This window comes from Boleophthalmus pectinirostris, unplaced genomic scaffold (assembly GCF_026225935.1).
Source record: "Boleophthalmus pectinirostris isolate CB_2022bp ecotype Guang Dong unplaced genomic scaffold, ASM2622593v1 HiC_scaffold_16, whole genome shotgun sequence".
Taxonomy (NCBI): Eukaryota; Metazoa; Chordata; class Actinopteri; order Gobiiformes; family Gobiidae; genus Boleophthalmus; species Boleophthalmus pectinirostris.
In genome coordinates, this window is record NW_026571095.1 from 22572653 (window position 1) to 22586811 (window position 14159).

General features: G+C 37.5%; 2 protein-coding genes across 2 annotated transcripts; one reads left to right on the forward strand and one right to left on the reverse strand.

The window, feature by feature from the left end:
• Window positions 1–1692: 1692 nt before the first annotated feature.
• Window positions 1693–5351, forward strand: ackr4a (atypical chemokine receptor 4a). The gene is made up of 2 exons (XM_020929182.2): window positions 1693–1780; window positions 3221–5351. The coding sequence occupies exon 2, from the start codon at window positions 3228–3230 to the stop codon at window positions 4311–4313; it is 1086 nt and encodes a 361-aa protein (XP_020784841.1). The 5' UTR covers window positions 1693–1780; window positions 3221–3227; the 3' UTR covers window positions 4314–5351.
• Window positions 5352–5770: 419 nt separating this feature from the next.
• On the reverse strand, window positions 5771–13926 carry e2f5 (E2F transcription factor 5). The gene is made up of 8 exons (XM_055151872.1): window positions 13558–13926; window positions 10975–11084; window positions 10341–10502; window positions 9296–9404; window positions 8770–9076; window positions 7362–7499; window positions 7246–7284; window positions 5771–6720 (listed from the first exon to the last, which is right to left on the reverse strand). The coding sequence occupies exons 1-8, from the start codon at window positions 13744–13746 to the stop codon at window positions 6644–6646; spliced, it is 1131 nt and encodes a 376-aa protein (XP_055007847.1). The 5' UTR covers window positions 13747–13926; the 3' UTR covers window positions 5771–6643.
• Between the last annotated feature and the right edge of the window lie 233 nt (window positions 13927–14159).

Here is a 14159-nt window from a genome sequence, read left to right on the forward strand (position 1 = left end):
TATTTTTTCTTCAATTTCTATAGTGTGTTCTCTCCCTCAAAATAAATAAAAGTGCCACTTTACACATACATACATATATACACACATTGTTTGAGGTTATCTTGGATACATACAGTAGAGCAGCTCATAAATCAGTGTTGGATTGTAAAGTTACAATTCTATCTTCAGACCATAAGATGGAGCCAGAGAGCTACACTTAAACAACTTGTTTTGCCCAAAAGTAGAAAGTTATTCATAAGGGTGGATTTCATTAGATACAATCAGTTTAGAAAGAAGCCAAATAAACTTAAGACGCAATCTCATAATTACGCTGTTTAGATACATTTCTATCTAACCAAACCCCACCCAAGAAAACGGCCATAATGGTCCAAATAAAAGAACATGCACATAGTACCAAGGGCTGTTCATTTGCACCTCATCATCAACATGAAGAGTCTTACATTGATCTTGGTTTTGAGTCTCCAAGCTGTACTCATCCTCACTGCACCAACGGACAGCAAACTCCAGGTATTTTATCATTGAATATGGTTATGAAATGTTGATTGTAAAATAATTATCTTTTTTTAAATTTTAGGCAGAAGGTGGAAATGAGCTCCAGCGCGCCAACACAGGAGTGACTGGGTGTATGTGGGCAACGACTGGAGCGTGCAATATGATCCATGGAGTAAGATTATTTTATGACTGCTAACTAGAACTCTAAATGGCAATAAATATAAACTTTTAGTCAAGGAAATATTGGAAGCATTTTATTTGCTTCCGTAATCACCAAGCTTGAAACCAATTAATACCAAACGAATTAAGCAGCCTTACAGTTATAATTTTATTCTCATCTATTGTTTGACCATCTATGGCTATTTTATATGCACAACAAAAATGTATTATTATTATTATAATTTTTACAGATGTCAGAGCATTGAAATAATATGTAAACATTACATCTGATTTCTTTCTGATGCAACAATGGGACATTATTTCCACTTATCTGATACTTTACCTGGTCATGCAAAAGTAGCGAGTGATGTATTGAGTGTGTGTTTTTTTTTTTTTTCTTTCAGTCCCCAAAAAAGCCGGGACAAAACACACCAAAAAGGCGCCCAAGGTAAATATGTGGAAATTGTGTGTGTGTTTTTAAACATATGTAAACAAAATCTATACAAAACAAGTCAACACCAAATGTATTTTTCAACAAGGATCCGCCCACGACAATTTGGACCCATTAGGGTGTAAAACCAAGTAAGGACCAACTGTTGTGTATAGACAAAGTGTGTACAGGCAGGAATCCCATAACAAATTGCAATTGTCTTTTCACAGACACAGTACGGAGGATACAGGAATTCGGATTAAGGAAAAAGCAAGAGACAAAATGGAATTGATGAATATATTTTTAACATTGTACCTTTTATAACTATGTATTTTTTAAAACTATGAACCAGGTACTCTGTTCTTAATCATGTATTGAAAGGATAATGCATTTAGGCGTCACTAAATTGTGCATATTTGAAAATGAGCGGGTTTATATGTATTATATTACATTCAAGCACAAATATGAAATTGAAACCTACTGTATATCACAATGCTTTCCACTATATTGTTAGTGTCAGTGATGTATTGATTGACTGGTGACTAATAAAACTCCTTTCTTTAAACTTGCATTGTGATTTGTTTGACTCTTGTATTCTGCCTCCACCCTCTGACTCACTCCTTCCACACTTCTTGCTCTGTCTTCATTTCCAGGAGCTCTGGATCTCACATGAGCCACATTTTTCTGCAATCTCCAACGGTAAGACTCATAACATTTTCTATATGCACTGTCCTGCAAACAATTCCTGCTAAAAGCTTGTACTGCAGCATTTCCCTAATTTAACTAGTGAAGTGTGCAGTTTTAAATGAACCAACTTAATACCATACAATGCAGTATATAAATAATAAACTAAACCAAGCACTTAATAATAAAGTTTTTCTTTTTATTCAAATGTGCATGTCATGAGTCAAGGCATTAAGTCTTAAGAATTTGGTATTTTTATAGGTTTATAAGTGCTGTTTGTGGAACCTATAGATTTATTCTGAAAGAATAGATTGAAAGAATTTTTTTGTTTTGTTTAAAGTGACAAACATGCAACCTAAAAAAAATGTACATACAATATCCGGACAATGGATAGAAAAAGAAACTATCTGCATAAAGGCTTTATTTATCCTGGTATTATAGAAGATAAAAACGTGCAGCTTGATGTAATTAGCAGCCTAAACAGTAAGTCACTGTGAGGGGCTCCTTTTAATGGTCTCTCCTAATCCCAGTCTTACATCAAGGAAATGCTTTTGGGGCAAAACAGTTTATCCACAATCTGACAACAACATTTAAAACACGAAGACAACAACTAGACGACGCCAGTTGTTGACATTGATCTAAATTCAAAATAACCAAACAAGCAGACATTGTTTATAGAGAGAAAAGTTTGGAACGAGCTAAACCTCAAGTGTACAGCTGTCTTAATATTGACTCAAGGACAAACAGTTAAGTCCACAAAAGTACTGCTGAGAAATTGGGTAGATTTTAAAATAAGCTAATTTGTTTTCCAAGCTTCCTGAAGTTTTCACATTTGACTAAAATCACTCCTGACAATAAACCCCATGGCAAAATACAGTTTAAAGAGAACTGGCAACATAATTTTGTTGTGGTATTGCATAAAATCTATGATTGCATTTATAAATACAATATGAGAGTACTCCAGAAGGTTTAGATTATCCTCGGTGGCACCTGCCAAAAAAAGTAATTGTGTAATTCATTGTTTTTAGCCTTTTATCTCATAAGAACTTGTACTAAAGATAAGATTTTTTCAGGAACCTGTAGAAGAGGGTGGGGTCTGTAAAAACAGTGCAAAACTCATAAAACTCCTAACCCTAGTTCTTAAAAACAATGTCTTAATACTCATGCAGTGTTTGCCATTTACAAGGTTTATTTGCACTATATTTTCAGAGTAAAACACATAGATGTAGTGGTAGGCTATTAAATAGTAAAAGTCCTTATAAAATATCCATTTTCCTCTGGGGCCTGGTACCAAATGGCACATCTCCTGGTGTCCCATCAGTAATGGTTGTCTTTGCATCTGTTTTTTTAGCTTGTAACTCCCATACAAAAGTAAACATGTAATTCCTATGGCGCGTAAATCTGGAGTAACGAAAGTTTAATTTAAATCCCTGTTCATCCTTTTCCTTCTTACAGATCCAAAATGGAGGAGTTTGATGATGAGTTTTACTATCATGAAAACTTCACCTACAACTTCAGCTACGATGACTACCCCTCTTTGTGTGAAAAATCTGATGTGCGCTCATTCGCGGGGGTCTTCCTCCCTGTAGTCTATTCCCTGTGTCTCATCATAGGTCTGGCTGGTAACGCCTTGGTGGTGGCCGTCTACATTTACTACAAACGCCTAAAAACGATGGCAGATGTCTTTTTGACCCATTTAGCTGTTGCCGACCTGTTGCTTCTCTCCACTCTTCCTTTTTGGGCTTTCGATGCGTCCCGAGGATGGATACTAGGAGAAACACTTTGCAAAATCGTTTCCTCCTGCTATACATTGAACTTTACGTGCTGTATGCTATTATTAGCTTGCATTAGCATCGACAGGTATCTAGCTTTGACAAAGATGCAAGGTAGTGACAACTCTGGATGCTTAAGACACTTCAATAGGAAAAACTGCTGGAAAGTTTGCATTGCAGTCTGGGCGAGTGCTTTCCTCCTGGGCTTTCCTGATTTGATGCTCTCTGAAGTGAGGCATGCTGGGAATCGTAGTTTTTGTATAGCAGTGTACTCGTCAATGGGTAGAGCAGGTAAAGCCACTATTGAGATGTTTGAAGTCATTCTAGGATTTCTGATTCCGCTTTTAATCATGATGGTTTGTTACTGCAAAGTGGGACTTATGCTTGGGAAACTTCCAATTCAAAGTAAGAGTAAAAGGTGGAAGGCAATTCGTGTTCTTTTGATAATAGTAGCGGTATTTGTGATCACCCAGCTGCCTTACAACATACTAAAAGTGTACAGAACAATGGACACTATTTACACCATAGTGATTCATTGCGAGACCAGTAAAGTCATGGACAGAGCATCTCAGGTGACAGAAAGCCTGGCGCTCACTCACTGCTGCATCAACCCCCTCCTCTACACGTTTGTGGGATCCTCGTTCAGAAAGAACCTAATGAAAGCGGCAAAACGATTCGGAAAAAACAACAGGAGCAGACGCCAGAGGACTGAGGAAGTGGAGATGTCCTTCAACTCTCACAGCCAGTCGCAACAAACTGATTCCTTTTCTATTTGAGCGGAAAAAGTGTGGCGTGGAGGTTGAGGGTTCAATGTTTCCTAGACTGGCTGACTACTCAACGTATTGGTGTCTTCAGAGTGTACATTTGGGTGGTTTTCCACATCGCTTGATCCTAGTTTGATCCCAGGTTTAGTTCTGACATGGATATAGACACAAATCTTGTTATAATCCTGGTCTAGTTCCAGGTTTAGTCACAGTTTAGTCCAGTTTAGATTAGTGAGTGCCCTTACTGGCCTTTTATCCAGACTTTACGCAACCAAACACCCACAGCTGCTTACTGCTTGGATGTCACTGCTGGTTTGGACTTAAAAGATATTATTTTCTCATTCATATTCATCAGCTCATTTCTTTTAAGTAAACAAGGCAAGTCTTCTACTGGAGGAAATGGAGACCCACTTCACCTTATTGTTAGAGGGGTTTCCAAGTAGTCATGCCAGTTAACTAATACAAAATATTAACTTTTGTATAGACAAATGTGGCTTAAATAAGTAAGTTTTAAAACAGCAGCTGGTCTTTCAAAGGTTTGAAGGTCAGATAACACATGTGTGTATTGAGGCGGAACAAAAATGTGGAATTCATTTGAAAGTTAAAACTACGACTGAAATACCAACTGTGGTCTGTATTTGGTTTTGTGTAAAGTGTTGCAAACTGAACACATAATTGTAAATCATGTTTAAAGAACATCCTGACAAGTAATTAATGCTTTGCCTAAAAGAATGTGGGATTGTAGATTTTGTTTCTGAGTCTGCAAAAAGCAAACTGAACACTACCTTGAGTATATGACAGAGATAAATTACTAAATGAACATTTGATGAGTGACAGCACCAACCTTGAGGCTGCATTCTGGCTCAGCTTCCACTGAACTGTTTGGCTGGCAAGTCCAGAGTGACATCTTATCACAATCAAGTATTCAAGATGTATTTCGGATCCCAGGCAACTGAACTGCAACAAAGTGCACAAAAACTTGTACATTTTTTTTCCAAGCACATCTTTGTAAATATGTTGTGAAAAATGAAATAAACCTACTTTATACTCGTGGTGGGAAATGCTGGTCATAGTTTGAAGTCTTCACTAATAAATCAGTACCACCTGCAAAAGCAAAAGAGTAAACAAACATATGGGTCTAATTTTTCACACATGAAAACCATCCTTTGACTGACCTGAAACAAACTGTATGGGTTAATTCTTTCCTTGTTGCCTTTCCAAAGCATACCCTCTTAGGAACTTCACTGATTGTGGTTATCAGCATCCTGTTTATTTGTGAGATTTTGAGCACTTTCAAAAACACTTTCAGAAGGTTTTGTTTTCATTGCTATGGCATCAGTGCTATTCAATGCACAAGTTTTGGAGTGATGAAAAAATGATTGACAGTTAACATACTTGGCTTGGCTTGGCACAAAGGCATACCGTCTCCTGGGGCTGAATAGATAATTAGGACTCAAGCAGATCAAATATTTACAAGTCAAATATATTTATTAGAAAACTCTGCAAAGTGTGCAAAACAAAACAAACATAAAAAATCGTGTACAATAAAAAAAAACATAAATAGGAAAACAGGCCTTTTGGCACCAACATTTTCAAACTATACATTTAAATTAAATTATCAAATTACAAATCAGGCAGTAAATCATCGGCATTAGTTTCACATAACTAGGAGAACAAACTTATGATTTCTCTTACATTAATAAGATATTCCCAACTGAGTACAAAAAAAAAAAAAAAAAAAGGATGCCTAAATGGCAGTGTGGCAATAATTTAGAAATGAAAACTTTAAGGCAGTTTTACTTATTTTGTCCCTTTTCTCATAGATAAATGTAGAATGTCAAATATATTATTCATATGAATACAATTAATGCATTATGAAAATATTTTGAGTCATACCCTGAACTTTAATTTAAATACTAAAAATGCCAATACTGAACATTCATAGATTCTTGCAATATTAACTCAAGGACAACATTGTTCATAAACTCTAGAAATCAAACAGCAGTCTTTTCCACAAAACTAAAGTGGAACAAGTACAAAAAAGACAAAGTGCGGCAGGACAGGAGAGTAATCTGAGCTCACCTCGGCACAGAGAAGCTGCTCTTGGGAATGCTGTCAATCCAAATGAAACAACAAAAGCTTAATTTAGTCTATAAAATCTCAAAGGGTCCAATTGGGGTCACAGGTATCTTTTAAGCTTTTCTGTCCTGAGTAGAGTGGTTAAGGTTTGAGTGGCCAAAGTGCTTCCCAAAGACAACAGTACCAGGGAGCAGTAGTAGTAGTAGTAGTACTTGCAGTTCAGTAGAGTGTAGTAGTGGTACTTTTACTTCAGCAGATGTACTTCAGTAGTTGAGGATCTGCACGTCAAAGAGGTCACATACTCCCTCATGATCATCCAGATTAAAGCTGTAGTCCATACCTTTGTATAGAGAGATAAGAGCAGGAGGATAAGAATACACCTCTATGACTTAAATGTGATTTCTTGATAAACTATTTAGCTGATAAAATCCCCAAAAGCTCAGTCTGCACTTACACATTGTTAACAATTTAACAATACTGCATAAGTTTATAATACATTTTACATGAACTATGCCAATTTTGAACTTTTGCAACAGAAAAACATTGGACACATTTTGGGGACATACTTTTACATTTCTATGATTTCTGTTAAACCCTCATTGTGTATCCTGTAGCCAAAAAAACCTAAATAAAAGCATGTTTAATTCATTTTAGATGTTTTTGTTTTGCTGAGAGAAAAAAAAAAAAAAAAGCATCCATCCTTAAAGTGATCCCCCATGCCCCTATGACATTCCAAAGCATGGCATGAACTTTATCTCCACTGAGAATATTTGTTAACTTTCCATTTCCATGGAATCAACACCTCCAGAAAGTTATACAATGTTGCTTTAAGAGAAATATAACTAAAGAAACACCATGACCTTACCATCAGATGACATTAGTTCGTCAATGAGATCCACAGCTGCTACAAAACAGACACAAACATGAGATTAGACATGATAAGCCCCAGAATGCACTGCTCTTTAGGCCCGAGTGTTGTACCCATGCGCTCGTCCTTGAGGTGGTCCGTGGCTCCACTCAGTTTCAGTAAGTTGCTCATGTCCATCACAGGCTGAAACTCAGGTCCCACCAGGTCCATGTGCCTCTGTGACAGGCCCATGGAGGCATCACTGTGGCACTCTGCACAGGACACAGTCAACAACAGAAGAGAAACTAAGAATACACAGACGCTTTGGACCATTAAAACTTTTACAGATACTACTGTTAATGACCTGCTTTATTAAGCAGTATTCTCTGCATCATATTTACTTACACAAACCAACCTCTTGCAGTTACTCTGGTTTACCACTACATATCTACCGAAATGTTCTTCAAATTTAAAAAGGTGCACAGTGTAACTTTTTAGGCTTGTCTTCGTGGAGATGTTGCTTTGTCTAGAATGATGTATGGTATAAAACTTCTCCATCTTGCAGTAATTGAACTCTTATACAGATATGAACTGTAATTTGGCTTGTCGGAGTCACCTGTTTTTCTCCTTTCTCCTGTGCTAAGCTAGAGAACATTTCAGACAAAGCAATGGCATCTATACAAAGACAAGCAGGTGGTAGACTCCTACAAAAAAGTTACACAGTTAAACCATTCCAAAATCAGTGTATGCATTTATGTGTTGTCCAATATTGCAAAATTGCAAAGCTGACTCATAAAAAAAAAAAAAAAAAAAAAAAAAAATGGTCTAAGAATAAGACTGTAAATGAGTCAGATCCCAAAAAAAAAACAACTGCTGATGTGACAGTTATAAATCTGCTTATCTCACCAAATACAAATACTGTAGAATTTCTCAAACTCATCATATTTCATTGCAAAAACTTAAACTAAATTAAAATAACAGGGGTTAAAACGTATCAGAGAACATATTTTCAGTTTTGACTTGTGGCTTGATTTAGCATCATGTAAATTATGAACAGAAATCCAAGAGTCAGAACAAGTTAAGGCAGGCAACCCATCTGAGTCGGAAGCAATGAGTCACAGGATACATTTATGGGAAAATCTTGAATTTTTTTTTTAGTTCCTGTTTTTCATCACTTATCACTGACCCTATTCCTTCTGCATTATATAGGCGTTTTTTGTTTCATTTTCACTCCAGGATTAAAAATCAATCAAGCTTTGACACAAAAAAGCAAATATTGTGTCTTGTTTTTTTTTTTTGTTTTTTTTTTTGAGCTGATATAAGAGTTCAAAATGGGGGAAAGCAAGTTCCCAAAAATACATTTTGTAAAAGGTAATAAATAGAAGAAAACCTGATGAGAGAGTATTCCATCCAGAGTTGGGTTAAGGGTTAAGAAAAGGTTAATATGAATGAATATTAATTTTACATTAAATTTAACATTATCTTCTTTATGCTTATAGTCCATTTATACAAACATCACAGACATGGGAGCAGTGCACTTACCCATGTGCAGGTCCGGAGGAGTGGAGGAGGGCGTGAGCACCTCTTCATGGTCTGTGAATGCCATCTGGTGGTCAGAACAGAGAGAGTCCTGGCTGCAGTAGGAGAAGGAGGCCTGAGAGGAGAGGGGGAAGCGCTGCAGGCTGGCGGGGGTGTGGGGGGGTGTGGGCATGGGGCATAGTTCGTCTGTGGGGGGCACAGAGAAGACCACCGGAGCAGAGCCATCACAGTCTCTGTTAATGAGCATCACTTGAATGGGAGCCGTGTGTGAGCACAGATTCACCTGGTACTTCTTCTGGCCACTGAGACTCTGGAAAAGAAATAAGAGCATGCATGTGGTTTAAACATATTCAGGAGTACATACATACACTATACAACACATCTGCCACTTGCTTGTGTCCATGGAGAAGTAACTGGTTGTCTAGTATTTGATACAGGATGAAATTAAACGTGTCCATCTCCATTGAGACAAGCAGGTGATAAATCCAAACCAAGTTAACAGTCAGTTGCATTTTCAAAAATGACTAACCATTTCGGGAAGAGGAACTTCGAGCTGTGTTCCTGCAGGAGCCATGACGGCGAGGAGAGTGTCTCCACTAAAGGCGTTACAGATGTCTTCATGTGTCACAAACTTATATGTGAACCCGTGTTAAGGTCCTGCTGCAAACTGCACATTCACAATACTGGAAAAACTGCCTGAGATTAGCCTGGCTCTTATGTTTCTTCATTCAAGATAATAATTACAGTAATCATTCTCAGTAACGCATAACTAGGAGTCGTATTACAAACTGTAAAGTGGTTTAGTGCAGACAAAGGCAATCTAAACAGGAGCAACAGTACAAGAGACAAGGTCAAGAAATTCAGAAGTTTTATGTTAAATCTTAGAGGTTTTGAGGGAAGGATACTATACCATTTTGAACAGATCATTCATTCCAATGTAAGATTCAATTTGTAGCTTATTACACTGATCTCTGTATTTGACCTGTCCTTCAGTGTTACTCAGGCAAACTATCAGAAGCAGTCTGGAAACCCAACTCCAGATCTTGAGCTAGGCTTGGTCAGGAACTTAGCTTAGCAGTGACACAGCAGAGGTCTAAAAGTTTCAAAGTGCTTTAACTGTAGCCCTGTGTCCCATGTGTAAAAGATATTATTGATTATTTACAATATCACCACATGACAAAAATAAAAATACAATACAAAGTTCTCCATATGAAAAGAAACAAGAGTTTTGAAAGTAGATGTAAAAATGGCAAATTTTATTCACAATTTACTTATTGTGTATTCCTTTAACCCAATTTGGTCTTGGTACAAGTTCTAATTTTGCTTAACTTATTCGTACAGCATATACTTACCAAATTTCTTTGTCTCATATCATGTGGCCCTTATAAAATATATCAGACTACATTGCATTCAAGTTTATTCTGTGTGAGGCTGCATGCCTGGTGGTCATATATTATACATTATATAATATGCGACCCCCGACCAACACTGATTTTACAACTTTGTCCCCTGCTCTAACTGAGTTTGAGAGCCTTGATTTTGGGTAACAGTACGTTGCCCTGTGCAAAGGATATGTGGCCACAGTGGGGTCGTTGCTGAGCTGTTGGATGCTCTCCTCGATCCAGGCCTTCTGTCGGTCCAGCTCCAGCTCCTGAGCCTCCAGATCAGAGACCTGACACTTCAGCAGCTTCACCTGTTCTACCATCTCGGGGGTCTGATTGTGACAGCTCTCACCCCTACACACAACAGATACACACAACATACAGGCTGAATTTACATGCTTTTTGGGGTTATTGTGTTGACGTCTAGTAGGGTTGCACAATAAATCACAGAAGAATCAAATATTGAGTTGGCCCAATCATCAGACCACAAAGGCTGCAATTATTTAGAGGACTGTCCTCTGAAAACCACAGGATCACTGTATTAGGTTTTGAGTTCATATTTCAGTCTTTCAGTCGCAAATTGCTGATATTTTCTCCAAAATCAAAAAGTCCTGCCCATACTTCGTTACATTTCCTTTACGAATTCACAAATAAAAATGCCTTATTAAATACATTTCCAAACAAATATGTAAAAGGAACAGAATTCTTATGCTGTAAGGTTAATCTTGTTAATAAATAAAGCAGTATAAAGCTGTGAGTGACAGTGTGAGAATTATTATTGTTGAAGTCAGTAAAAAAAAAAATTCAACACAAGTTCATAGCTGACCTCCACTGAATGATGTTCTTGTTCTTCTTCTCGATGAGCCCCACTCCCTCCAGCACGTTTGTAATGTCATAGATCCTCCTCTTCTGCTTCACAGCTAAACAGTCTGCAGCCTGTCACACGATCACACAAACAAGTGTTGTTAAAGAACAAGAGATTATAAAAAAGCTATAGTTTACAATGGAGCTGGAGGACGGGTCAGAATTCTAATGGTGGAATTTGCCGTTTATGTGTCAGACTACATATTTAATTACCATGTTTATAGTTAATATCTCAGTAATTACTGGATGTATCTTCGTGAAAACTGGCAAAAATGTGTGCTCTGTCAGTATAAACAAACAAAAAGGGAAAAAAAAAAACATTTTTCACTATAGCCTCAGAAAGTGGGGTCAACCAAAAAGAAGTTATTACTGTGGGCTGAATGGACTTTAATCCATAAGATTAATATGCCAGGTTTGCAGGTCAAATTACTAAAAAATAAGAAGGTTCAAGAGAATCTCCCATAAGGTTATACGGCTTCTATTACATGCAACATTTTGAGGACTTTTTTCCCATCCAAACAATGTTATATATCGCATTAATTGTTAATCTCAATGGAAACTGCTATTGTTTTTTTTTTTATCATTCTGAAACCCATGAAGATGGAGGGCCCCTGCCCTCCACCTGAAATTATAACATTATCAAATCGAACAGAGCATTTAATAGAGATCCCAGTTCCTCTGATTTGAGCCGAAGGCGCTTTTGTGATCACTGGAGGCAGGTGTGGAGGCAGGGACTTGAGGATTGCAAACAAATGAGGGATTTGGTGAATTAAGCAGCACAAACAGCAGATCAGCAGAGCACTGTTATACAAAGGAGAGAAGGAGGAGGTGGAGAGACCTGCTGTGTAAACATTACCAGGCTTTGGCGCGAAACAAGAGAGGGAAAACCACTGAGCAAAGACACTCAATTAAAGTCAAAGAAATCTGTGGCTGCAAAATCCACACTTGACAAATGCATTGTTCGAGAGGCCCAAGGCTCAGTTAATAACGTTTATCCTTGTTGTGCGATGACCTCAGGTTGATCCAACTGACAAGACTGACTAAACAGAAAACTTGAAATAGAACTGATGCAAGAAAAAATATAGAAATGTTTGCAGATGAAATAAAATGCTAATTTATGATGATGCAAAAGCACAGATTGGAAGAGGAGACCGGAGGGCATCAACTTTGCCATTGTGTGAGTGCTTATCTAAAAAGGCTGTAGCCAATTCATCTTGGTAAATACTCTGTGGTAGGCTGGAAAAAAAGAGCGGTGAAGAAGAGGTCAGCTTAATAGCACAGGTAAGCTAATACACTGTTTTTTGTAAATTTGGCTCATGATTTGCAGTAAAATATGAGCTCAGAGACTGCACTACAGTAGTGAAACGGATGGCATTTTCAAATAAAGCAGAGTTCTGTAATTTTATACTGTATAACAGTATGCACCTCCCATAGGAACCATGCATTTCCATTTTATAAACTCATTATTACAATAATTATTAATTCATATTATGACTTTGCCCTTTTTAATTATAGCTCTAAAAATAAACACTGTTAAAGTGCCTATGACAGGCTGGACGACTCATTTCACTAAAACATTAAATAACATAAAATAAACACAGTAAATACCATTATATTGAAGATTTAGCTAAACAAAAATGTTTAAATGTTCCTGGTTGGCCATTTTTTATGTTTCAAATTGTACTTCCTGGTGGAATCATGACATCATTCTAATAAGGTCCATAACTTCTACATTAGCAACCATGTACAGAACGCCAAAACTCTAATATACACATAAATGATTATTTGGCAAATAAAACTATAAGAAAACACCATTATTTTGTCAAAAGAATGTTTAAAGTAAACTAGTTTCTTGCGTGAGATTGTGCTCCCGTTTTGGACAGAATTCTACCAAGTGTGATGTCCTCAATGTAGAATCTCTAAAGCAGAACTATTTTTCAACTTTTCTTCACAAATTCCTTCTTAATCGGTGTAAAACTATAATTTACATTTACAACAGGTATTATCCCACCAAGTCAAAATTAGAATAAGACAAAAACCTGGCATACGCACTTAAACATTACGGTCAAACAACAATCACAATCAAGAAAGATCTAGAAACCTTTTGCTTCATACTTTCCTTTCAACAATAACAGACTGGCCAAAAAGTATTAAATTAAATCTGATAATTAAATTGTTTATTTGATTCTATTATAAATGACAGTTTGAAAAATCATGTAAACACACACCGCACACCCTTGCTAACATTACTAAACTGTTTTCAAATTAGCTTTAATGTACCGTTTTATTATTATTGGCTTGGTTAGTAAATTAGACTGTCCCACATGGACCAGTCTGACATTTTTTGTATATTTTGTATTTTTTCCATCATCAACAACAAGGGCTATGCTAATGGAGGCTGCTAATCCACCTGCAGCCCAAATCACTGCACCTGACCCCGCAGCCTTTTGTTTCACTTTGTTCACATCTGTCGCTCAGAGGAAGGCCCAAGATAATACACCCTTGAATGAAACTCAAAACATTTTACATTTTTTATTTCACTGACCACTTTTAAGTCCAACACGCCGTCCTTCGCTTCTTGTAGCAGACTCACAAACTTCATCGTAAGGAGACCCAAACTTTTCTCGTGTCGGCTCGGAGTGGATCGTACTGTCTCCGTGGCTTCAAACTCCATATTTCTTCTATAAAACAACTTAATTTGATGTTTTTGGACGCTATTAACCTGTCTTAACATACATTTCTTCGTATGCAGCGTGTCTTTTTTACCTCAGTTTGGCCGCTGTGTGAAAGTACCTACGCGGATTTTAAATGGACGCACGTTACGTTAGGTTAGAGCTGTTGCCAGGGAAACCGCGGTCCAGTTCAGGCAGGGGCGCGTCCCGATTCAGCTCACTTGCCTCCTCAACATCTCAAATTCTCGATTCCTTAACTTGTCCATCACGCCCACTGCGAGAAAAGAGCCATTGACGAAGGACGCAAGTCGTTTTTTATTGGTTCACTCTCCTCCATGGGCGGGATTAATACCTGACGGAAAAATTGGGAGTTCGAGGAAATAAGTGTAGAGTTGGGACACAGCCTAGCCCCGTCCCGTTTCTTAACCCGCCCCGCCCCCTCACACTCCAGACATGAGTGACAGCCCCCACTTAA